Raw genomic sequence first — 27,680 nt, forward strand, 5'->3', positions numbered from 1 at the left:
ATACAGGTTTTTATAAAAAAACATACATTTACTATTCGTTTGCGAAAAATTACATTACAAAGGGTAAAATTCATCCTTGGTCCAACATGTCTTCCTTGGTTCAAAATAAAAATTCCTGGAATACCATTGTGTTTTCCTATATATAGTGAGCAGGCCAATTGCTGGAAGGTTAAGGGAAATTCGAGTTTCCTGGTAGGATCTTCTAAAATAAAAGAATCACCTAAATGGGGATATGATGACTTCACCTTCGAGAATGTTTTAATTAGCAGAAAAAAATTATTTGAAGTGAAAATAACAAAACAGAATAATTAAATTAAGAAATAGTTGTACGCAGTCGAAACCCCTAATTTCTGGACGATTGGGCCATTTTTTTTTTCACTCATTAAATGTCGGTGAATATAAAAAATAATTAATACATGATTATACACGAGTAATATTATTGAAAAGTGAAATAATCACTACAATTTTCATTTTATTTCTGGAATATTCAATGCAAGTTGAACTCGTCCAGAAATTGACCTGTTTATCGTAGATTATACAGTAATTTTACGTATAATTTTTTTTCCGTGAAGAACTCACGAAAATTCAGGGTAATTTATTTTTTAATTTTCAATCAATTGAAAATTCCTCGGGATTTGGCGCTGAATAAACAGGTTTTCAGGGAAAATCCAAAAAGATTACATTTAGATTCCAAAAATCTGGATTTGAAATTTTCAACAAATCGTCATTTCCAAATATAAAAATAAGATGGAAAAGAAGAGAAATCGCCCGGTCAACGTCGGGGGCACTAGTTTCATATAAAATTCCAAAAATTTTCTTCTAAAGCAAATCGAAACAGAATTTGAATAAATTTCCATAGTAATTCCATTGAATTAACTGGAGACAGATGACCGAATGCTTAAAATCGTGCTGTAATGATATTGCGTAAGGAAATAGGTCCCTAAACTTTGGAACTTTTCCTAAACATAAATTATTCGGTAGTGTTTCTCCTGTCAAATATTATCTAAGGAAATTATAGGTCATGGAATATTGGGAAACAATAGAAATACTCAATTTACAGTCGATTCGCCACGATTTCCTTTGGACTAAAGCGAAAGGTCGCGAATCGGCTGTAAATTGTATACAATAGAGAAAAACCTTCAAGATCAAGGAATTTCTGAGGTATTTTCTATTTTCCTATTTACTAAAGATGAAAGAAACGTGAAGTTGTTTTATATCGAAATATCTCGAAACTGCCTGACCGCTAATCCTTAATTCTGATTGGTCAATATGTGACACGAAGTTATTCACAAAAAAAACACGCGGCATTTTCAAATTCTTCAGTGGTAAATTTTTTTTCACGTCATACGTATATATGTATTTCACATGTGTATATATCATCGGTGAAATTAATAAATTCTGTCCTTTTATGGAGACCGATTATTAAAAAAAATTGAAGATAATTCATTGAAAATGAAAAATTCTTCATAGATTCTTTTACTCTATTTCGCTATTCACTTCAATCATTCGTCGAATTCTCTTTGATTCATTATCAATATTTATAAGGTATTCATGAGAAAATGAAATTCAATGAATTCCATTTCTTCATTTCAACAAATGAATAGATCAGTGCGCGCGAGAGCGCGCGCATATGTCTTGTAATTTTTATACCCCAGAAATATAGATTGTTCTACAAAATTCGTACATTTCATGGAAATTACGAAAGGAAAGAAGTTTCAATAGAAAGTTTTGGCGGAATGAGATTTTTATTCATCAGTGAATTCACCGGTGAAAACATGAATTGAAGGAGTCGATCTCCCAATAAATATCGTTCGTTGAGTGATTTTTTCAGGTAAGTATGATCGAATGGTATTTTCAATACAAGTGCGACGGGTTTTTCACGAGTGTTAAGTTGGCTGCCAATCATACGAGCTAAACAACTCCGTCGCAAATGTGTCTGAGCTATGCTTCCCGAATGAAAGCATTGTATTCGTCAATATGTTCTGACGAAAGCGATTTCCCACTTGTGTCAGTGATGTTACGTTCAAGGACTGAACGAGAGTAAACGAAAAAACACAAAACAGACAAATTTCGACACAATGTGAACTTAGCGGCAGTGAGAAGAGTCTGTATTTGAATTAAATGCACGGAGAGAAATGTTCCGTAAAAATTACGGAACTCTCACTTCACTCACCGATTACGGAATCGACTCAGAAAATTTAAGTGACGATATCGTAATTTTTCACAGGAGATAAAAATTTTTTCATCAGATAAAAATTACGGAATGCTCCGGAATTACGGAAAAGATACGTCATTTTTATTGAATATTTCTCTCCGTGTGAACGTTCATTTATATTTTGAAAAAACCATTCATTCAATGTGAATTAAAATGCAAAAACAAATGAAATTTAAATCAAATGTAAGTTTGAATAAATCAAGTTTTATTGCAAGCTATCTGAATAAATACATTTATTTGATGCGAATGAATAATTTTTTTGGGTGAATTTTTCTTTGAAAGAAAAATTTGGCTAACTCATTGCGTCGAAAATCTCCAAAATACCTGTTAGACTGATGTTTCGAAACCCCGAAAACATCTAGCCTGAAACAATGCCGTGCAGTATTTTCATCTCCATTTTACCTCGACCGATCTTCCACTAAATTGAATAACGTTTGCGCAATATTCAAGATCATTATTCGGAAACTGAATCCAGTTGTGTGTTATGAATTGCCTGAAATCATGTAAGTTGCATGCTTCCGCAATCAATCCGGTGTGTCTCCTATGGATTTATGAATATTACGAAAAAGTTTCGCTTTTTATCATTTTAATTTCCGAATGCAGCGGAAGTTTTTTGCGAGGAGGAGCCAATGGAGAAAAAGATCGACATCGTAAATGCTGATTTACGTTCCGTAATTACATAAGGGGTAATCACCATCATCGCATCCCTTTCCAATGCCAAGATCGAATCAAGTGGAGAGGGTAACGGTATAAAATCGAATACATGATAAAGTTGTGAGTGAATTTGAGTGAGTCAGGGAGTTAGAAGGTTTTTGAGGGATCGGGACTCACCCGAAGTTCATCATTTGAAATTTAACTTGGTTGTCCTTTTCGTGAAAGAATTATTCTCATGATGCTGTGCAATAAGTGGATGGTGGTTTTTGTTCTGACTACAGTGCTTCGTGAGAATTTGGCAGAGGGAGGAGTGGGGCTTATGGATAATGTGCCTGGCGAAATATTCAAGTACATCCGCGGGGGAGATATTCGAATGGCGGAGAGGATGAGGATGAAAGTTTACAAAGGGTTCGTTGATTTTGGTGAAGAGACACATCGAGTGATTTTTGGTAGAAGATGGGATTGGCAGAGAAAAGAAATTTTAGATTTTCAGGAACATGTCACTGATTTTTCGAAATCTGTCGCCAGTTATTGGTGATACTGGACACGGACTAGAATAACCCTGAGCATTAGCGATTTCTACAATTAAGGGTGCCAAGTGAATTTGGCGATGACCCTGAAAATTGACATTCACCAACAAAGTTATGATTTTTTTAATTAATAGTATTAGACAGATGGTGAACATCGGTGACAATTTTTAAATTTTAGAACTTATGGATATCGAGAAATTAAATAAACAAAATCAGTCTTATACACGGCCTCTTATGGAGTTTTGATTAAATTGAACGTTTCAACCCCCTAGGAACTCAAGAAAAATTTGAAAAAATTTGAAGATATGGAGAATGATGTGTTCAATGTGATGGCGACAAAAAACAATGGGGTACCGGGGTGAATAAGAGAGATATTTCAACCCGCCGTACCCATTTGATCCCGTGCTTTCTTGAGGTTCGTCACGCGAAATAGAGGATTTTCCGCATTTATTTTCTCGATGTCTAGTTCCGATTGCGGGTTTGAAATTTCGTCGGATGGATAAATACAGATTTCTCCAATGATGGAGGGAAAGAAAAAAATTTTTTTTGAATCTTTTTGCAAATTCACTAGGCACCCTTAAAGACGATCATATTTATTTTGTCGTGAAGGTCATTGATTGCATTGGATTTGATGAGCATCGAAATGCCTTTGCAGTCAGCGTTGAGATAAAAGACAATATAAATTCGAGGATTGTGTCGATTAAGGAGATACTAAATGGTCCTCATCTTAGATATCCCTTCATGCCCCGGCTCCCCCACTGAGAGAAAAAATTATTCCTGCCAAGGATTGATATTCTCGTCAGAAGATAATATTTTTTCAGAACGAATTTTTCCAGGACAGTCATTTTCAGAGAGTCCAAGTCTATCCTCAAAAATTACAGTGATGTTGAACAATCTGATTATTATGCTACATATGACCTTGACAAAATGTTCTCCGATATCTTCCGGATTTTACAAATTGGCGATTTTCTCAGGTAAAGAAAATTGGAATAATTCCAAATGTTAATAATTATTATTGGAGTTTCTTCGAGGTCATATGCAGAAGAATATTCTTATAGATCACCATAATTCTCACGCTTGGAACTGATTTCGGAGCACCTGGAAATGACTGGCCTGGAGAAATACGTTCCAAAAGAGATATTTTCTTCTACTAAGAGTATGAAAAAGATATCACCAATAACATTTTCTTTGAAGGAATAAATTTTTTTCTTAGTGCCCTATCGAAAATTAGTCGATGAGCCCCTCCACCAGGACCCTTCAATTTCACCAAAAACTTTAGATGATCGCGATCCGATGAACTTAATTTTGAATCAAATTTCATAGGGAAAGAATCGAATTTGCCTCAGTCGCAGATATTCCAATAACATCAGTTGAAGCAATTTATCAACAAATAGACCACACGATGCCCTTGGTCATTTATACTCATGGTTTTCGTGAGCATCCATCGAACACGAGTATTCGGACAGTTGTCGGAGGTGAGATGTTGATGCAATGAATCAATAACTCAATAAGTCAGTAGTGAAGTGGTAAATCAGTTTAAGGATATTAAGGTATATCCCTAGAAAGCACATTTTTCTTAAGATTGTCACCATGTTTTTCATCGACAATGTTTATAATAATCACCAGCTATTGAAAAAAATAAAGTAAGATTTCTCATGCATTGAAGATCGATTATATATATCTAAAAACGAATAATTAGTGCAACAAAATTAATTGTTTATTGTTCGTTTGCATTCATAGTCCAGGGCCTCCAATTTTTGCGCTAGAAGTTTTTTTTTCAAAATTATTTAAAAAATGAGTACAATAACAATTACGAATTAGTTTTTTTAAATACTTACGCAACAAAACAATCAAGAAATCTCGTGATATTACTACTGAATAAATTAATACGAAAAAAACTACCAAGTGCACTTGTAGCCCTGAGGCCACTCGTTGTTTCCTTTTTTTCGTGTGGGTGAAGTCCTCGTACCTCTATCACTTCGCTACCGAATTGATTGACTTCTTTGGAAGTGATTAATTTTTCATTTTCCTCGGTTTGGTGCAGCATATTTAGAGCGTGGAACAGACAATATATTCCTTCTCGACTGGAGTCAACTGGCTTTCGAAAATTACCTGATTGTTAAACGGCGAGTCAGCGGTGTTGCAGAAGTACTAGCCAAGACCTTCGATGCGCTCGTTGATCTCGGCCTAAACCTCGAAACATTCCACTTTGTGGGACACTCATTAGGGGCACAAATAGGTGGATTCTTCGGGAAATACACTAAATATTCCATCCCCAGGATAACAGGTAAAGTATTGAGACATATTTCCTGATGATAAGTTACCAGAAGGTGAATGAATAATCAATTATAAGGAAACGAAGAATTCTCGAAGAAAACGAAGGATTATTACACGGAGAGGAATATTCAGTAAAAATTACGGAACAATTCACGCAATCCGCAAAAGGGAATCGTTTTCCGGCAATTTTTATAGGAATGGAAGAGAAGAAATCTGAAACGTTCAGTGAATTTTCAGGTTTATCATTGAACAAAGTACGAAATTGTCAGGTAATTTTTCCCGAAGAAGTAAAATCTTACAGAAACTTGCTGACTTATTGTGCCTCCAAAATCAAAAATTCTTGAACGTTCATAAATTTTTATGAAGCTGGTGAGTTATTTCTACGTTCCGTTCCGTAAAATTTCTCAATCGTTGGGGAAAAATTATGGAACGACTTGTTGTCCCCACAGCGATGAGTCCTCAGACGGCTAGTTAAGTTTTACGGAATAAATCGTAGAATTTACGTGGCGATTCGTACAATTTCAGTTCTGACTCACACTTTTCATTGAATTTTACTTCGCTATCGGCTTACGTTTCAAAACGTAATTTTTACGTTTTTTTCTGGTAATTTTCGTTGAATTTTTCTCTCCGTGTACTTATTAACGAATTCGTTATCTTCGCTGCACAAACAATGACAACGTTCCTTGCTGTTTAAGACTTTATTTGGATTACGAAAACATTTGTTTATAATTAAAAAACTATTTATTCCATGCGAATAAAAATTTGAGTAAAAATCAAGTTTAAGTTGGAATAAAAGTTTTTCAGTATTGAATATTTGAATAGATTTCTTCATTTGTATTGAAAATGGTATAAATTAGATGGTTAGTCCCGGAGATATTCACCTTTTGTTTAGCCCATAAGACGTCATAAACCAACTAAAACGGAACCCCTCGAACGCCTGCCGTCAATTTATTCAATCAATCAATTCGTTTATTCTAATTTCGATCCATGATATCAGTTGTTACAAGGAAGTTTTTAGTTGGTTACAAGTGCAGTAAAGAAAAATAAAAACAATTTGGAAATATTTTAAATTACAGTAGTATCGAAGTGTTGCAGTTATAATATTGATTATAACTATTGATTACAAGTAATATTGTATAACTGCACTGATATATTGATATAATATCAGTGCAGCTTGGTTTTAACGTTGATCAGGAGGAGCACCCAAAATGAATAGTGCAAAATAAAAATAAGAAACAATTTCAATGATATCTCTTGGCAAACTCAATAGTAAACTCACTGCCCCGAATCAGGTAAAAGCCTGACAGGAACATCTCAGTGTGGCTCTCAGGTCTGTGCACAACAACGAAAACAAAAGCATATGCAAGACAGACTAAGCACAGAGTTTTCTATTCGAGAGGCTCCCCATCTCAAATCCGCCAATTTATTGATGGCAGAAAAAGCTAAACTTACTCCCAAGTATAAAATCTTGAGTGACATTTTTCGCTGTCACCGGCGTGTTTGGCGTGAGTTTTATCTCCTTTATTCCATTAAATCGGCCCGTGAGGATAGCGCGAAATGTCAGCGCTTTTCTACATTCATGTACATGTAGTAATGCCGTCGAGACTAGTCGAAAATTATTTTGAAGAGATCATCACGGTCTGGAAAAATATCGAAAGTTTTAGAATCGTCGCAATCTCGAAAGACATTGGATCGGTACACTGAGAGAAAAATCTGAAGTTCGATTTACAATAAGAAAATAGTTGAGGCATTTTGGTGAACGATACGATTTTTTTTTATATGCGGCACATAACACAAGCGTAATTTTTGCAAATCAAAATGCAGTTAAACTAACCAAAGTTCAAAAGTAACCACGATAAATCTATCGTAAGGAGAACTATAAAATAGCTGCAATGACTACATTCCACTGTAGTAATTACTTCTCCGGCCATAGTTACCGTAACCCATGAAAAATTGTTGAGGACTTTTTGAATATAATTCGATGGTGATGAAATATAGTCAGAAGAATTATATTTTTCTCTCAGTGATATATCTCGTCATAATTCCGGGACGATTTATCTTGTCTGGATCTCGAGATTTTCGGTTTTTTAAGTTCACGAGACGAGACGAGACAGATATCGAGACAAACATTTGAAAAAGAGAAAATACTGAAACTCAGACGTGATGGATTCTTCTAAGTTCGTGACGAGTTGCACCGATCCAATGTCTTTCGAGATTACGACGATTCCTAAACTTTCGATGTTTTTTTAGACCGTGATGATCTTTCCAAAATAATTCTCGTCTAGTCTCGACGGCATCACTATGTGCATACACAAAACGCGAATACTGATAGACTGATTCATTTATTCCAAACGAGATTCGTTAACTATTAACGAATGGTAAAGTTGAAGATGACCAAATGAATATTCGTTAATACTTGACGAATGGTTCACTTGAAAAGTGAAAATCGAGTCGAACAAGGCTCCTCAAATGTGTATTTGTTAACTATTAACGAATGGTAAAGTTGAAGATGACCAAATGAATATTCGTTAATACTTGACGAATGGTTCACTTGAAAAGTGAAAATCGAGTCGAACAAGGCTCCTCAAATGTGTATTTGTTAACTATTAACGAATGAATATTTGGTGAGACCGAATAGACCCTTGTCTCCAACCAAATCCATTCGTTAACGATAACTTCTATCCTTTCTATCAGTGTAGGACTTGGAAATAATCATTCCGAGGAATTTCTACAGAAAAACCTCACTAGAATGGATTGTATTGAAGAATCAAAATCTATTGATTTTTTCGCATGTGTTCTGATGCAATTCATTTTCTATGTTAGGTCACACCACGTGCAATAATACATATCATAATAAACAAGTATTTGTTTCGTTTCCAAATGATAAGATACACTGTTAAAAAATTACTCTTGGAGTTTCAAGTAAAAAAGCTTGAAGTTTTTAACAACGACAAAGTTACCTGAAATTTCTGAATATTTTTTTATTGGCGAATCAATTAATTTCTTGACTATTCAATTAATTCTCGATTTCCAGGTTCATACGGCCTAGAAAAATGTTGAAAATTGGGAAAATTCAGACAACAACTTTTCTGAATTCTCAATCTATTAAAAATTCACTTGCATCTAATGTTTAATTTTCGCAATGAGTCTGAAAATTCAAGCTTTCATTGAAATATGATGATCGCTCAATATGAAAAACCAATTTTCTCGATGAATGAGAAATTTTATGAACATTTTCATTTGAAACTACATTCAAAGTCATAACATTATTGAGAATTCAGCTGATGCTATGACTGAAATTTGAAGGAATTTCTAACAGTGTATTGATGAAATGGTTACAGGACTCGACCCTGCAAATCCAGGATTTTACTACACGGGAGCAAAACACATTGATGCGAACAGCGCAAGATTTGTGGATATAATTCATACAGATGGTGGGTTCTACGGGGCTCGGGAAGACACTGGTACTGTTGATTTCTATCCCAATGGGGGATCCAGGCCACAGCCTGGATGTAACTTCCTGGGGGTGCCCGTCACGCCATCAGGTAACCATGATTGCACGCACGAAAACATTTAATAGGAAAACCTAGCGAATTTGGCAGACAATTCTATTGGATTTCTATTGAACTTTATAGTTCACGGAGAGCAATATTCAATAAAAATTATGCTATCTTTTCCGTAATTCTGGAGCGAGATGTGGTTGCAGGAAATTGTACGTAACTGTCACGGAATTTTCCCAGAGCGTTCCGTAATTTTTATCTGAATCTCCTGTGAAAAATTGCGATACTGTCACTTAAATTTTCTGAATCGATTCCGTAATCGGTGAGCGAATTGTGAATTCCGTAATTTTTACTGAACATTTCTCTCCGTGTAGTTTTTGGCCGATTCTATTGAAATGTTGAATAGAAAATATTGTATAGAAAAAGTCAATACACCGAGAGAAAAATTTCCTAATGTAGTAGACCATATTTAGTTAAGAAAAGTAAATTATTTTCAATGATTTTAATTTAATGATTTTGCGTTACATCATGAATTCATAGAAAAATCGAATTCTATTGACTTTCTCTGTAGAATATTGTCTATTAAACATTTCAATAGAATTGTCTAGCGAATTTGCTAGATTTTTCTATGAAACTTTTTCATGCGTGTGCGTTGAGCAATAGAAGAATGACTTTCATATATTGACATAATCACCCAATTAGCAGAGTCTCTATGTTCAACTTGACGTTTTTCTGAGAATAATTTCAATCTTTCTGCTCAGATTTGTGTAATCATTGGAGGTCGTGGCAATATTACTCGGAAACTGTTAAATACGAATATGCGTTCCCTGCGACACAGTGTGCATCATTTTTTCAGTATAAATTAGGAGAATGCGACGGAAATCGGAAAGTCTTCTATGGATATTCCGTTCCTAATGATGTGTAAGTATTGATTACAGTTGCATTTTTGTAGATTTTTTTACATTCACGTTAATGTTTTGTTGAGGTCCGTACCTACTGCTTTCGTGAGTGCATAACCATGCATTATTCAATTTTTATCAAAGACGTAATACACCCTTTTAGTCAAAATTCACGTCTTTTGAATTTTTCTGGCAAATTTTTGATCGGATTGACGTGAAAAAATATATCGTTTTTACGTTTGATCATTACTTAATGACTCACGAAATTTCATAATTGTGCAATCATTTTCCTCCGTTTTTTTCTAAAACTTCTTGGAAATTCCCAAAACTTTAGAAAAAATGCAGGAAAATGATTGCACTACCATGAAGCTTCGTGAGTCAGTCAATAATGATAAAACGCAAAAACGGTATATTATTTCGCGTCAATCTGATCAATAATTTGCCAGAAAAATGAAAAAAAAAACGTGGATTTTGACCGAAACGGTGTAGTACATCTTTAAACATCGATGTCGCTTTTTGAGGAAAATAACCAATTCTTGAGAATTCTGACGGAAAAACATTATCTATTGGCATTGAAAAAAAGTTTTATGATGAAAATTTCCAATTGTTCTCTTGTATATCATCCTTCGATAACGATTCCCTTGACTTTTGAAATTAAAGAAGTCTTAATGGCTAGAAAATTCTGTACGCTGCACTGATATTTCCAATTTTATACTTCTGGCACACACGAAGAACAGACGCGTATTGGAAAATAGGGCACTTTCTCAATGAAATTCGACTGAATTTCTATTGGTTTTTCTGCAGAAAATCTGAAGCCTAAATATTCCAAGTTTTTTCCGCGGTATTTTTATTCGTTTTTCATGATAAAATCCAACAAGGACTATTAGGAAATTCATGTCCAAGAATTCTTATGAAAAAAATCTCACAAAATTGTGTTGCATAGAAAAATCAATATCTATAGACTTTTTTCTATGAAAAATATCTATTGACAGCCACAGAGCAAAGTTCCATAATTTTTTATAGAATTTGCGCAACAAACAGAATTATGATAGAATTTCTCGGAGACAGCGCTATCAAATTGTTTCATACATTTTTTGATACATGAAAGACAATAACCGAGTCTCATTCTCGCATTATTCTTCACTTTTTGCATGTAGGGGAGGTAGGGGCAAAGCGGACCCTCTAAGCGAATCGTTTAGTTTTTTAAATTCTAATGAGTCAATACACTTCACGTGAAGATCATAATCTCATTAGAATTGCAATTAAGATCTGTCATTAAATTTAAAAAAAAATTAATGTTGGGGCAAAGTGGACCCTCTGTTTTTTTAAAATTATTTTAATTTTCCGTTTGTCAGGAGTCATTGTCATGTTGTTCTACCGATTGGATAGAATGTAATCGCTGTTGATCAAAAACTCACATTTCTTGTTCACAATTAGATCCGCAGGAGCTCACACAAATTTATACTTGCCCTCATTGCATATTTTTTTAGTCAAGGTAGTAAATTTCACTTTATAAAACGTATTAGAATAATTCTGGCGACTCGATTCAATAATTTATGTGAGGGTCCACTTTACCCCACACTTTTTTTTTTCGAGGGGGTCCGCTTTGCCCCTACCTCCCCTATGTATTCTCAAAACTTATAGTATTTTCTCCTCCAATAATTCTTATTATTTTTTTATGAGCAAGAAATATTAGTAAAGGAGTCGCTGCAAAACTTAATTTGAATGTCGTTGATTCTCAATTAACTTTTTCCAATTTTTCTCGCGCAATTTAATTGATAAATTTGTTGATGAAAAATCATGAGAACGACACACGGACGACAAAATTTAATAGAAAAACCTATCAAATTCGTTAGAAAATTCTATTGAATTTCCATTGAACGGTTCTATTAGCTTTTGGCCGATTCTATTGAAATGTTCAATAAAAAATATTCAGTAGAAAAAGTCAGTAGAATTCAATTTTTCCATATAACTTATTCTATTGAAATATTTTCTATAGAATTTTCTCGGCTCAAATTTTCCAAGTTTTTTCGTTTGATTTTCTCTATGAGAAGAAAAGAAAAATAGAATGAAAAAAACTTGAGTCGAGGAAATTCTATAGAAAATATATGAAAAGCATAGGTTATATAGAAAAATCGAATTCTGTTGACTTTTTATGTTGAATTTTTTCTATTGAACATGTCCATAGAATTTTCTAACGAATTCGATAGGTTTTTCTATTAAATTTTTAGGTGCATGTATTCTCAAAATCTACATTCTATCGGTCATCCTCAAAAAAGAACAGTGGAATACTCCCGATATGTGAATATTTTCCTTTCCGTCTCTACTATAAAAAGTTTTGAATTTTCGATCTGAAGTTTTCGATTAACAAATGAAATAAATCTTCATTACAGACGAGGGAGCTACTACTTCGTGACGAATTCAAAAGCTCCGTATGGCAACAGCCTCGGATACATCAACTGGAACGCCTTGAACACTGTATAATCAATGTAGGATAGAGAATCAAAGACTGGAATTAATACAATTCTGCACAAATTACCCAATATGTTTATTATAACTATTTCGCTGAAATGAAGCTGGACATCATAGTGACACCAAAAGTAAGGAATGTATTGCACAACTACTGATAGAATATTTCTGTTTCCCATGTCACCGGGAACATTCACTGTGGTTGCAATGCTCACTATTACCGTTTTGTTGAATCTTTTGAATATTCTGCAGCTCTGTTAGCAGTTGTTGGCTGTAATTAGGAAAAAATCACCTTTTTATTCATGTATGTCTGTTAAAACGTTGACTAGGAGATATGAATGAAACAAAAGAATTAGAATAAATCAATTTAAAAAAATGGAGGAGGTGATTAATTAATTTCCTTTGATCAAGAATGTCATCTTTTTAAATTAAATAAAACTACAATATGATTCGAAAGTTGCGATCTTTTGATTTAACGAGACCGAACGCGCGCTGCAGCGCGCTGTAATTGTAATAATCATAATTGAAAATCTAAAAAAAAATTGACAACGCCCAGAGCGATTTTGAATACGACACCGAACGCGCACTACAGCGCGCTATAATTGTAACAATCATAATTGAAAATCTCAAAATTAAATTAATCATCATGAATTAAATTTGCCGCCTCAGACGACTGGAGCCAATGAGGAATAAGCGTGAGACTTGCGAGATATCGATAGTTATCGATTTTAAGTGTATGTTCTTTTTAGAATAGGATTCTACGGAAATATGTTCAAGTGATAAAATTCTATTTTGCAATACCTGCCTGGAAAGTTCACTTTTAAGGGCGATTAAGCGGCGTAAAGTGTTGGTTTTCCGCATGAAATACGTAACGATCGGATCATTAAAATTAAAAAGTTTTTTTACATAATAATTCAACAAAAATATACAAATATTTCGAAATTTAACTGAATTGACTAATTTGATCTTTCAGAACTTCGCCAATAATAGACATTTAATGTTTATAAGAATGTTCTGAAATCTACTTTAATCATCAATATTTTATTTTTCAACATTTGATGAAAAACCGACGTCGGTGGTCGAGTCGATTAGACGCAAGTCTAGTATGCGAGAGGTTGTGAGTTCGATTCCCCGTGGAACCGAATTTTTCAACGGAAGGCTCTGGCGAGCGGGAGGTTGCTAATAGAGGAACTGCATGTACCGGCATGGGTTTCCTGTGGTTTCCCAAGCTATTCCTATGTTCTATAGGAGTGCGAATGCGGCACAGTGTAGAATCCAGAGCCGCATGCATAGGGTTGGATAGAGTGCCGAATGGAACCCGAAAAGGGACTCCGAGGCCGTAAAAAAAACATTTGATGAAACCATTAAAACACCAAATCAATAATTAAGTAATGAATTTGTCATTCATCACATAAAATTGGAGCTGTTTTCACAAATTACTCTGTAATTTGTATTTTTTTGTTGGAAACAATCTGTTTGAAACAAAAATTTCCTTCTTCAATTCCCTTGTTCATCTTGATATTTTTTTTCTTATTTTGCTGTTTATTTTTTCTTCAGTGACGGGGTTTTGCCCCCCTCCCCCCCAACTCTCTGAAGGCCCTCCCGCGCCACCACATACGAATGCCACCGGAAATTTCGAGATGGGAGTGATGACGGTTTTTTAGAAAAATGTGAAAAAAAAAAATATTTGTCATGTAGACGTAATGCGCCTGATTGGCCTCCTGAAAAGCCACTAACAGGTGGCTGTTAGTGACTTTTCAGGAGGGCAATCTGGTACATTAGGTCCGTGTGACGAAATAGTATATTTCGTAACGAGTGCAAAAAAGTGTTTTTTGGCGAGTGGGAGGTTTATGTCACGAGCCGAAGACGAGTGATATAATCCCACGAGCTAAAAAACATTTTTTCACGAGTTACGAACAATATTTTTCATCACAATGTGGCGGAAATTGGACTTTTAGGCACGCGGAGCGTGCCGAAAAGTTCACTTTTCTGCACAGCGTGATGAAAATAAGTATTTCATCACAATGCACAGAGACCGGAATTTTGCGCACGCGGAGCGTGCATAAAATTTCACTTTATACACAAGTGATGAAATATACTGTTACACACGACTTGGAACTTTACGCACTCCGCAAAAAAAACCAAACAATTTACACCCACTGCGTCCCTGAAAAGTGAACTCGGCAAGTATTTCAAAAAACAGAAAGTTCGCACGTGTGTACGAAAAAGTGGAACTTTATGTACCAGTAACACCAGTAGTACTATTATCAGTGAACTCACAGAGCAGTCTTCCTCATAATCGGAAACACCACGGCGGGAGGATAGCCATTGAATACTGTTGAATTTGAGAGGCTGTAGGCGCCCATATTATGCCAAACCATCCAATCCCCAGCCGCGAATTCCGGCATTTCCGATCCTTTTATGATGCAGTCATAAGGGTCGCAGGTCTGTCCCCAAATGACGGAGAGGTGTTTTTCATCGCTGGGCAACTGAATCCAATAATTATGATAAACTTGAGTGATTATTCATTTTAATAGGCGTGTATCAATAAAAAAAGAGAAACCTAGCGCCTTCTTCGCGAAGTTCCATTGAATTTATGTCATATTTCTGCTAAAAATTCTACTATTTATTTCTTGCGTCGATTCCTATTGAAAATAGCGCGACTTTGTCGTTTGTCAGGAGATAGATAATGTATAATATATCATACTATTTGATGGAAAGATGACAATAGACGTTTATTGCTCTATGTGACTCACTCTATTGAGATTTTCTCGGAATTGTCAGAAAGAAAATTGAAATTCCTGAAACTTTTAATAGTAATTTTCACGTGAGCGAAATTGAATTGGATTGAAGAGGGAAAAAATCGTAAAATTTCAAATGATATTGAATTTCCTTCACTTGCTTAAAAATTTAAAATCTCGTTCACCTGAAATTTACAGTTTCCAATGAGTTTTTAAAATCAAATCGTTAATTTTCAACGATTTGTGGGAGTTCGGCGAGGGATAGATGGGTTTTGTAATGTATAACACTCGGAATTCATGTACTATATCGAATAAGAGTTATTCACAGCAATGTAACTTGGTTTACACCATGAGAGCTGGAATGAGAGTGTACTCCAGCGGCAACGGTGTTAATCTTCCGATCGAGGATGCCCGAATTATTATGAATTGTCGCGAGGTGACGTAGTAAGGTATTCGGTTGCTAAGCCAAGCTCGAATACAATAGATTGAAATAATGCGAAATAAATATATAAGTAGCTTCGCTACATTTTTAATTATGGAATTCCTTGAATTTTCAGTGGAAATTGCGCTTTACAAAAATTTCCAAAAGTTTTACCGTAAATTTTAGCTGAAAATTTTAACGATGGCGAAGCTTTCACTTGGAAGCCCAAATTTGAATAGAATTCTTGAAGAGTTCTAATGAAAAATCACTACAATTTTCCACAGAAAGCGCTAGTTATTGTATTCAATTTTCAGTTCATACACTGAGAGAAAAATCGACATAATATGACAAAAATAATTTCTTGAGTGAAGAATGTCGCATGCGTATTCGTTTAATTCATGGTAGGTTTCAGGCAGTAAATCAGTGCTATTCGGGCTAAAAGAGGATAATACTGAATGAAATAATGATATTTTTTTCTGGAAATTAGATGATATTCCTGAAGAGACAAAATAAGTTTGAGAGAAGGAAAAGATGTTATTGCTTTTCTTCAAATTCATTGCGATTGAGAGCCAGTGACGGTTATACTTTAGAAATATGTCAAGGTTCTCCCCTGTATAAATTCAGCATTCATTCAATATGAAAGTCTCTGATCTATGATTCACTCAATCGAAGCTTTTAGTACTATTAGTAATTTTCTCATCTTTTGACACGAAATAAACGATTTCTTAATGCAAGAAATTGTGACTTTATCGCCAAGTGTTCGTGTTAAAATCATGAACATTTCACAGGATTTCATAGGACAGGTCAAACAAGAAAAGGTTAAACGATGGAAGGGTCAAACGGAGCCTTTCCCTTGAACAGAGGCAAAACGTATGAGTATATTTAATTTCATTGTTTTTCTTCGCAAATAAATGTTCGTTATGAACAGTTTTGCATACAAATCGCGGCTGTTATTAGTATTATTTTTTATTAATTCCCCCAGGGAATAAATTATTTAGAAGAAACATTGGTGGTTTCGTGGATTTATCGGAGCGAAAAAAAATCAAAAACGCACTGAGAAAAATTTCAATGGTAATTTCAACTACAAGTGAATTGTCAAAGAAATTATATTTACAGTAACAATAAACTTTGTAGATTAAACTAGGATTCATCATTCGATTTACTATGTCAAATAGTGTCATCAACATTACGATGTAATTTTCACGTTAATGTAATAGTTGAATCTACAATGTTTATTGTTACCGTAACTATTATTTTTTTGACAATTCCCTTGTAGTTGAAATTACCATTGAAATTTTTCTCAGTGCGTTTCGTATCGATTGGAACCGACGAAATAGGAAGCTACTGGAAGTTTGAATTTTTTTTCTTACATTTATCAATAGTTTTTATACTGTGAAAGTTTGGATAATGGTCCCCCAGACCGGAAATTCGGTGTAAAAGTTAAGAGAAGATATATTTGCCGCAAGAAATTAGTTTTGTGATATATTATGTCGATATTTCTCTGAGTGTATGATGACCTGAAATCTTTTACCTCGTACAATGACGTCGGCAATTGCTGCCTGATATCCAAAAGTTCTTCGATGAACGCCCCGTACGTTCCATCGTTGATGTAATAGAATCGCTTGACAGTTCCCCCTTCCTCGACTAATTTCTTCCCCTGCACATAAGCTGCCAGAGTGAATGCGGATTCTACGTAGTATCTCCCGGGCTCGCTGATGATCTTGATAGATGGATCGACATTCTCCAAGGCTGCGTTGACGGACGCAGCTACCTGGAAAATTTATCATTCCAATTGTCTGAAAAATGAACGAAGCTACTTTTATGCATATCAATAGGTGTAAGACAGATCAGATTAAAGACAAAGGAAATCAGAAATTTCGTAACGATAGCGATGATGATAACGATAAAAAATTGATTCATAAACTGCATGTCATTCATTTACTCTTCGATTCAATCATACATTGTTGAGACAAGATAACTCAAGGATTTACGTATTAAGATTGACCCCTAAAAGCAGGTTTTTTCGACGATTATCCTTGTTTTTTACAGGCAATGTTTATAATATTGCGTAGCTATTGAAAAAAATTTGAACTAGCTGTGCTACACAGGGATAGCCGGATTTGTAATATTGTATCACGGTTAATATTGTGGCCCTTAATTAGATAACATCACTCTTGAAGTTTTTTGAGTACTTAAGTACACTGAGAAAAAAAATTACTTTTGCCAAGGAATCATTTTCTTAGGAGAAGAATTTATTTTTTGCGGAGCGCATTTCTCCAGGCCAGTCATTATCAAGGAGTCCAAGTCAATCTCTAAATATTACAATTATGTTCAATTATGGAATGATTATATTACATATGACCTTGAATGAACTCCATTGACAATTATTAACCTTTAAAATTATTTCAAATTATTATACGTTAGAAAACCTCGAATTTGAAAAAATTGAAAAATAATGAAGCGTGTTCATTCAAGGTCATATGTAGCATAATCATCTCATTATTCAACGTAATTGTAATATTTGGAGATGGACATGGACCACCTGGGAATGACTGGCCTAGAGAAATAAGCTCCTAAAAAAATAAATTCTTCTCCCAAGAAAATGATTCCTTGGGAAAAGTAATTTTTTTTCCCAGTGTATCATCAATTTAAATATTCAAATTTTCAACTATTTTATCAATCAATAATTTGAGTTAGGAAGATTGACGATGACTTGCGTAATCGAAAGTCCCCTTTCAAGAAATTTGAATTATTCACTTAGTAGTAAATTTATAGTTTCATATTAACAAATTTTAAAGGCAGTGTCTGTGNCCTAAAAAAATAAATTCTTCTCCCAAGAAAATGATTCCTTGGGAAAAGTAATTTTTTTTCCCAGTGTATCATCAATTTAAATATTCAAATTTTCAACTATTTTATCAATCAATAATTTGAGTTAGGAAGATTGACGATGACTTGCGTAATCGAAAGTCCCCTTTCAAGAAATTTGAATTATTCACTTAGTAGTAAATTTATAGTTTCATATTAACAAATTTTAAAGGCAGTGTCTGTGCACACGCTCCACGGTAACTTTGACCGTGGATATACGGGACGTTTTCCCGTGGATTTAAGGTAATTTCTACCGTGGATATATGGGAGATCGTGGACCCTCGACTTTTACTTCTCAAATTAAATATAGACAATAAACTAGACACATTGGAGACCCCTTAAGAGATAGTAAATGAGGAAATGCGGGCTTCTAGCACGCGAGGGATACACTGAGAGGAAAACGAACAAGTTCCCAAACAAGTCTTGTTTGGGGCAACAAAATTGTTAGTTGAAAATTACCAAAAAACTAATGGTTTTTAAAAAATTTGGTTTCTGAGTAATTAACGATTGAAAACAAAGTTTTCCCGTATAAACCCCGGCAAATTGAAGATAATACTAGGTAGGTATGAGGTCTCATTTTGAAGGGATTTTCGTATTCTTTCAGTGTGCCAAAGGGCCAGTTGATAGATTCAACGTGGCTGAGATATTTCAGTCAATATGGAAAAGAAAATTTTTACAAATTTAGTAATTTTCAAAAAATCATAACTCCGTCAAATGTGAATATGTTTAGATTTTTTCAAAAATTTTATCTAGTCGCCATTTTTTCAGAAAAAAAATGAGTCAAAAATCCCCAGCATCGACTTTTTTGGACTGCTGATGGCGCGGATCTGCTCTTTTATGAAAAAACGTCATTTCAATGTTTTGTTGATTCATTTAAAAGCTGAGGAATCGCTGAGTCATTGCTTTCCAAAGTTTCATCATGTGTGTACTCTACATGGAGACTTATCAATTGCGATTAAAAAATGTTTAAATCACATTATTATTTCACACGGAGAAATCCCCCTAATTTCTTTTTACATCTAATCAGTTCTAAGTTCGATGAACATGCATCGATGGCGAAAAACAAATCGCATCGTTTATTCCAGAGAACTCGTTGCACAAAATTTTGGATACATACATAATTTTTATGAGGTTGCAGGACGAAGCGAAGGTGAGTTCAACATTCATATTCGACAGAAAATTCGTTTATGACCTACAGGCGAAGCATATTTTTTGTCACGATGGGGCGTCGTAAGCGGCTTTTTTTTAGTACACGCACATACAGAAAAACCTAAACGTAAATTACATTTATGAAGTCGTTTTTTACGCATTCTGAAGCGCATTTTATGCTTGAAGTTAAAGTGTAAACTACCCTCAAAATCATCGTAAATTACGGTTGCATAAACGTAATTTACGATTTCATGTTCATAAATTAGGATGATTTTTCCGAATTTTACGACGAAAAAAAGAAAAGTTGTTTCCGGCGCAAAATACGATATTTTTTTCGTAAATTACGCATGAGCAAATAGTACACTACGTTTCTGTTAAGATCGTAATTTACGATTTTTTGAGCGTGAAATACGTTTAATGAAACGTAAAAAATGCTTTCTTTGTGCGGAATTTACGTTTTTATTTTGACCGTAAAATACGCCGCCGTAAACTCTGAATTCCAGTTTTCATTTCGGAACAAAGTCACCTGACATCATATTGGCATTATACATAAATGATGGTTAGAAAACCGTAAATTACGCTTAACGAAACGTTATGTACGTTCAGGTTTTGCAGTGTGCAGCGTGCGGTATGCGGGAATTCACGAACAGAGTAACAAAAAGTACAGTGAACTCTCCTTAATTCTCCCAGCTCGAGGGGTGTCTTTGAAGCCATTTCATGCACTGAGAAATAGTATTTTTCCGGCCTGTTGCGATGGGGTTTTTTACTCGTGTGGCGTTGGCCTCCGAGCCGTAGGCGAGGAGTGGCCAACTACACGAGTAAAAAAACCCCATCGCAACAGCCCAGGAACAATATTTTTCTGTAGTGATTTTCAAGTTTTCGAGTTTGGGAAGTATGTAATACCAATTCCCAGACGAGAAATCGTGAGAAGCAGTACAGAAAAAAATTTCCTAATATCTGAAACATATTTTCTTGAGACAAGTAAATTTTTTTCAATTGCTCAATTCTCTCAGGCATCTCAACTCATATGACCCGAGAAAGGCCTCATGCTTTAAAATATTCTTGTACTCAAATATGATTTTCTCGCAAATGAATTTACTTAAATCGCATAGAAGAATCGTCAATCTTCTCGTATTTATTGTTTTCATGATTTTTTCGTGAATTTTTTTTGTGTGATAGCTCCATGTTCAGAAGACACTGAGGACCTGTTGCGTCGTTTTTCAGGAAAGAGAACAAAATGGAATGGCATACCTGTTCGATAGACTCATCCCTGATACCAGAAATTCCACCACCGATATCAATGAATTTGCAGTTATTGAACCCCATGGATTCAGCTAGTTTAATCAAGTCATTGCAAGTATCGATTCCTCGGCCAAAAGCGTTGGTATCCCAACAAGGGCTGCCCAGGTGAAAGCTGAATCCATAAAGACACATTCCAGTTTCCTGGATGAAACTCATGAGTTTCACAGTCTCAATCGTCGGTTCACAACCGAATTTTCTACTGAACGTCATTCCACACTCGAAGCCGTCGATTGCCACGCGAATCACAATTCTAGAATCGAAAAATGAGCATTATAATGAATTTGCATATAATTTCGACAACAGGGGAACTATGAGAAAATTTTAAAAAAACAGTTAAGAACGTCTAGATATTGAGTGCAACCATAAATAGGAATTTTGGTGACGATCCGAAGATCTTCATACTATTGAGGAAAACGTAGCGTATAAAATATGCCGGAATCAGGTGTAATATAATATCAGAGATAAGCATATTTTATTCTTGAATCGAGATTAATATATCTGAATCTGATTTTTTTTACGCAAAAAGAAGTTAAGGATAATCGGGCGAGGAGGAAATGTAGGAGGTGAGGCGGAGGGGTTTCTATTGTTTTCCTGTAGAAAACCAATCGCTGAATAAAATAGTATATTTCGATACGAGTGAGACAGAATTTTCACAAGTGTGAAGTTGGCGGCCCGAGGCGAAGCCGAGGGCTGCCAATCACACGAGCTGAAAATTCCTGTCTCACATGTGTCGAACAATAGTTTTTGACAGTGATGTTACGTTCAGCGAGTGGCGAACTGTGCCTTTTTTCGTTTACTAGTAAACGAAAAGGCACTTTTCGACACGAGGTGAACGTAGCAGCAGTGTCAAAAAAATTGTTCCCATTCAGATTCAAAATTCAGGCAATATTGGGAGTATCTTCGGTTAAAAATTATTTTTGGAGCTAATCAAATTTATTTGTATCTGTTCCACGCATTGAATGGTTTTCAGATTGTTTTTTTTTTAATAAATGAAAAAATATCAATCCATGCGAAAAACTGGAAAGATCGTCGGTAGTTTTTTTTTCACCAGGAGCTGGTACCATTGGCTCGAGGGAGCTCCAATCACAACGCTTCATCACTCTCTCTCAAGAGACGTTTAAATTGACCGCGCTACCCCCACCCGATCGGTACTTGAGACGTTGCTGCTCGGTTGGGCTGCGTGCGCAGAAATTTCATTTTTCAGTACTTTTTTCGCTATTATTAATAAACAATGGTCTTAGGCGACAATCTTCTTCACAAAAAAAATCATTGATCACATGTTCTAAATCTGTCTAAAGTTTCATGACTTTGGCTGCATTTTTTCCTTGGGTTTTGCAGTTTTTTTTGTGATTTCCATAAGATCACGGGTTAAATGGCCACTTTTTCAGAAATTCATCATAAATTAACCATGTTCTCCAGCAGTCTGAAACTTTGCACATGCCTTTTCCATCATTTAAAGAATACGTAAAAAACAAGAGAGAAAAATGGCTGCTTTTTTTCTAACCCTCCGGGCTCGCCCGATTATCCTTAATGTCCGCTTTTATTATGTTCAGATGTGGGGAACATTTTTTGTGGAGAAATGATTTTTAACCCTAAATTGGTCACCCTATGAGGGAAATCCCGCTGCGTGTCGTTTTTCTTTAATTACAATTGAGTGGCTAACGGGAAAAGTTGAGAAAAATTTGACTTTGTCAATTGAAGTGTCTAAAAAATTATAGTAGTTTTTAGAATAGCAGATTTCCTAAGGTTCCTAATGAAAACGAATTATTTCGAACGGATGATTTTTTTTTCCCACGTTAAATGAAATTGCCCATGATGCGATGTTGCCGGAATCTCGCTACACGCACCCGGGCAGTGTAGAGTGAATTCGGCAACACTAAAGCCTAAATAACACGGCGGCGAATCCCTGCGCAGGTGACCAAAGCCGCGGGTCGCGTTTGGTGACAAGCCAAACGCGGGTATCACGCACTTTAACACTTTGAGAAGAATTTCTTAATTTCAACGAAAAACTTCCAAAAATTAAAAAAAATCAGCATAGATTTTAGATTCTTTTTCCCAAAAAGAAATTGTCATCAAAAAGTAAAAAAAAAAATCTTGTATAAAATATTCAGGTATACTTTTTTCCGTGGTAATAATGGTCCAGCTAAAAAAAATCTACAGAAGAAGTTGTGCGCAAAAAATTTAAATTCACTATTTTCTTTCCTAATCTCAAATAGTTTATTTGAAATATTCGAAAAAGCTCTACACGGAGAGAAAAATTCAATGAAAATTACCAGAAAAAAACGTAAAAATTACGTTTCGAAACGTAATCCGCGAGCAATGTAAAATTCAATAAAAAGTGTGAGTCGAAACTGAAATTGTACGAATCGCCACGTAAATTCTACGATTGGTTCCGTAAAAATTAATCACCTGTGTCTTGGTATCCTCACCGCTGTGGGGACAACAAGTCGTTCCGTAATTTTTCCCCAACGATTGAGAAATTTTACGGAACGAACCGTAGAAATAACTCACCAGCTTCATAAAAATTGTTGAACGTTCAAGAATTTTCGATTTCGGAGCCACAATAAGTCGGTAAGTTTCTGTAAGATTTTACTTCTGCGGGAAAAATTACGTGACAATTACATACTTTGTTCGGTGATGAACCTGAGAATTCACTGAACGTTTCAGATTTCTTCTCTTGCATTCCTAAAAAAACTGCCGGAAAACGATTCCCCATCGCGGATTACGTGAATTGTTCCGTAATTTTTACTGAATATTTCTCTCCGTGTAGAATTTTGGATGAAACTCACGAAGTTTTCAATAGTGAATGCTCTGTGATTGCCTTATAATTTTTATCATCCGTGAATGAAAGTGTATTTTTCTATAGTCTCCGTTTTTTATCTGCAATTGCGTTGGATGAAGATCATGTTGAATTAAAGTTATTATACGTGTTGAGTGTTTGCGTTGAGATTACACCTGTTACTTTTACATCCAATTAATTTTATCCAATCGCGAATTACCAAATTAATTAATTATTCCTTTAATACGATAGAATCATATTTTTATCATTTTTTTAAAGAAATAAAATTGCTGATTTCTCATTGATAGGGCGGTTGTAATTGGAATGGAATGAACCAACTCCCCCCCCCCGCCTTTATACTCACTTCGCTTCAGGGTAAAGATTTTTTAGCTTCAAAACCTCGCCCGTCGTATCAACAGTCATTCTCTCGACGCCAACTTTTTTCGCATATCTGATGTGTGAATTTCCTTTGATCGGATTTGCAAATATGATGCGATCAGGTGATACACCATTCTCCATCACTAATTGGATTTCTTGCTGAAATAAAAATGCGCCCACTCATTACAGTCAATATCGAAACCAGTGATAAGATCCGGTTGGAATTTATCTCGAAGTCTCATTATGTTTACCTTTGATGCACAATCGTAGCTTCCATTGAGAGCAGTAATTATGCGGACCACTCTAGGATCTGGGTTGCATTTGATAGCTGCAGAACCATGAGATTAAATATTCTTGATTAATTTCATCAGAAAAAAAATGATTTGAGATTAATGGAATACACACGTAAAAATTTAATAGAAAAACCTAGCGATTTGCTCGACAATTCAATTGGATTTCAATTGAACTTTCTATTAGTTTTTGGTCAATTCTATTGATAATTTCCGCAGCTTCACTGCGCGTTTTTCAATAGAAAACGTCCAACAGAAAGGGATTTATAGGGAAAAACAGTAGAATTCCATCTCTATACAACTGTTTCTATTGAGACATTTTCAATAATAATTCCTCAGCATGAATTTTACAAGTTTTTTCTACTCTATCTTCCTTCTCCTTTCATTAAAAAATAAAATAAAGGAACTCACAAAATTTGAGCCAAGAAAATTTATATTATGGATTTTATAAAAAATAAAATAAAACAAATAATTTAGAAAAATATGTCTAAATTATAATTTTTTATAGAAAAACCTAATTCCATTGATTCTTATAGTTTTTTGCTTCTGAGTGGAAGCTTCGCAATCGGTCGATTTTTAGATTCTCTAATTCTGCTTGGAAATGACTTAGAATGTCATGAAACGTCGAGATATGATATTTTTAGAGAATGTCTGTGTGTACGTCCGTATGTGCGTGCAAAATTCTGGGAATTTTTTTATAAATTTTCACAAAGAAAGGAGTAAAGTGATGGGTAAAAATCTGAAATTCTGGCTCATAATTGGTATTGTTCGGGAGCACATCTGGGCGAAATTTCAGCTCAGTCGGTCCAGTAGTTTTTGAAATACAGCGATTCCGAAAAATTTTTCTCTTCTCAATATCTTGAAAACTGCTGCATCAAATGAACTTTTTTGGCGTCAAAATATTCCTTATGGTAATATCCATAGAATCGGACAATAATATAACTAGCTAACTATTGCGAGTCGCCCAGTAATTGGCATTTTTTATTTTTGAGATAAAATTGATGTGAACACGATAACGTTTGAAAAAATTAAGAAAGGAAGTTGCCATTTAGTAGGGTTCTAGCTCTTACTATATCACAGGCTGGGATTTTAGTTGGGCGAAATTGCATGAGTAGTTTTAAAGATATACAACTTTTTGTATAAAACTATATTGTTCAATATCTGAAAAACATCTGATTCCAATTCATTCAATTCCAGTTCATCTGATTTCAATTTTGTTTTTCAAAATATTCGTCTTGATGTCTTCTATCTAGTTCTTTAAAAAAATATATACCCGTTCCTACAAAGTTTACGAGATATTGGCGTTTTGCTATGTTTTTTGTCTGAAAGTTGCTTTGACGTTTCATTACATGAGTGAAGGATGTGGTAAAGTTCTAAAATGTTGAGGACTAGTTAGTATCATCGAGTTGTACTCCTGTGTAAATTTCAGATTGATCGATTCAATACTTTTGGAAATACAGTAGTTGATGTAAAAACCGTTTTTCGTATAAAATGACATACCGTTGTTCTATCATTGATTTTCACATGGAAACATGTCTTAAAAATGGGACCGAAGGCGAGCGCTACCCTCCCAAGGATCAAGGAACAATTTTCCCAGGAGTTTCAAACTCTATTTTTTCACACGCACGTGTGATAAAATAGTATATTGTGTTACTAGTGCGTAAAGTTTCACTTTTTCACACGCACGTGTAACACATCCTATTTTTTGTGGTACCTGCCGAGTTCACTGTTCGGAACGGTAGTGGAGGTAATGTAGTTGTTTTTGTGCACGAGTGCGTAAAGTTCAAGAGCGCGCGCAAAGTGATACGTATGAAAAAATCCTATGGAGAATTCGAACATTTCCTATAGGATTTCCTATAGAATTTACTAGAGTTTTCGATAGAAAGTAACACACAAAATTGAGACTCGAAACCAATCGGTTACAAGGGTGAGGATTAGGGTAATAAATCTGATAAGAAATTCTATAGGGAATCCTATAGGAAATCCTATAGGAAGTCCTGTGGGAAATCCTATCAAAAAAATTCTATAGGAAATGTTCGAATTCTCCATAGGATTTCCTATAGGAAATCCTATAGCATTTTTTCATACGTGGAATTTCAACAACCGCTTTAGGCACGCTAAACCGTTTCGAAAAGTGCACTTTTAAGGCAGGTATCACAAAAATCTTATTTTTAAATCTTTAAAATTAAAAAATATGGTATCATATTTTTGGGTGTTAATTACCAAAATGTGGAACAACTCTTGGCATTTTCTCGAGCCATCTCTTGTGCTTTCTCACAACATCTCCAACGTCGAGCAAGTAAAACGCTTCCTCCTGCCCATTCACTTCAATAAGACTTTTCATAATATCGAGATTAGTCTTGTCATCATCATAGAGAGTTATGTCTGACAAGTCAAATAGTGCCATACCGCAACCAGGTAAGAGCTACGCTATCACTGACTTATTTCGCGATGCAACGATCATTTTTATTCCCCTCTGTCAACGCATCCATTATTAGTTATCAGTTCAGAGATTATCAGATGTAATGTCACCTGCGCTGTAAAATTATCGGATACTTCATTGACAGAGGAGAATGGCAAATTTCTCGGATCAAAAATTTCGAGTGCTTGCACGAGTTGTTGTCATTTCGTCTAAATAAAAAATAACGAGTCGTGGAGGTGGAATGAAAACAAGAGATTGAGTATCTCCAATCAAAATCCCAGGAAGATGGATCGAGGTGCAAATGAATTATCAATTATAAATTGTCAATGCCATCTTGATGGCATGCTTTCTGTGCAAGTGATAAAATTAGTAGTTGCTAATCAGTTATGGATGTGACTTCCATTGAAATTTTTTCGAAATTAATTTTATCAATTATGCAAATATTTTGAAGAATCAGCCTTGTGAATTATCAATGATTACGGAGAACAGGCAGAAAAACAGTAGGAAACTTGCATTATTTTCTTTTATTTTTGCTTTCGAATGGAAGCATTGTATTCGTCAAATCTGAAATTTCCATTTTTTTGTGTGATGATGACTAATTTTGGTCTCAGGAGTTCGAATATGCTGTTTTTAGATCATGTCCGTATGCATGTATGTGAGCTTTTTTTTCAAATTTAGTTTGTTGACGATCATAACAAAAATAATAGTCAACATCTTTTTAATTGTGGCTTAAAATATTTGTTTGGATGTTATCACGCAATTAGTTAGAAAAGTCTATTGAATTTCTCT

General features: G+C 34.9%; 2 protein-coding genes across 2 annotated transcripts; one reads left to right on the plus strand and one right to left on the minus strand.

Annotated features, from left to right (window-relative positions):
* The first annotated feature begins 3,015 nt into the window (after window positions 1-3,015).
* Window positions 3,016-12,927, plus strand: LOC107038747 (lipase member H-B). Its single transcript, XM_015258002.2, has 6 exons — window positions 3,016-3,277; window positions 4,723-4,874; window positions 5,444-5,686; window positions 9,018-9,221; window positions 9,938-10,097; window positions 12,469-12,927. The coding sequence occupies exons 1-6, from the start codon at window positions 3,105-3,107 to the stop codon at window positions 12,557-12,559; spliced, it is 1,023 nt and encodes a 340-aa protein (XP_015113488.1). The 5' UTR covers window positions 3,016-3,104; the 3' UTR covers window positions 12,560-12,927.
* Window positions 12,600-26,893, minus strand: LOC107038746 (ornithine decarboxylase). Its single transcript, XM_015258001.2, has 7 exons — window positions 26,693-26,893; window positions 24,431-24,507; window positions 24,166-24,338; window positions 20,972-21,272; window positions 17,238-17,477; window positions 14,825-15,033; window positions 12,600-12,815 (listed from the first exon to the last, which is right to left on the minus strand). Exons 1-7 carry the CDS (start codon window positions 26,874-26,876, stop codon window positions 12,725-12,727), a joined length of 1,275 nt encoding a protein of 424 aa, XP_015113487.1. The 5' UTR covers window positions 26,877-26,893; the 3' UTR covers window positions 12,600-12,724.
* Between the last annotated feature and the right edge of the window lie 787 nt (window positions 26,894-27,680).

Source organism: Diachasma alloeum, unplaced genomic scaffold, assembly GCF_001412515.2.
Source record: "Diachasma alloeum isolate Michigan unplaced genomic scaffold, Dall2.0 Dall_scaffold_00288, whole genome shotgun sequence".
Lineage (NCBI taxonomy): Eukaryota > Metazoa > Arthropoda > Insecta > Hymenoptera > Braconidae > Diachasma > Diachasma alloeum.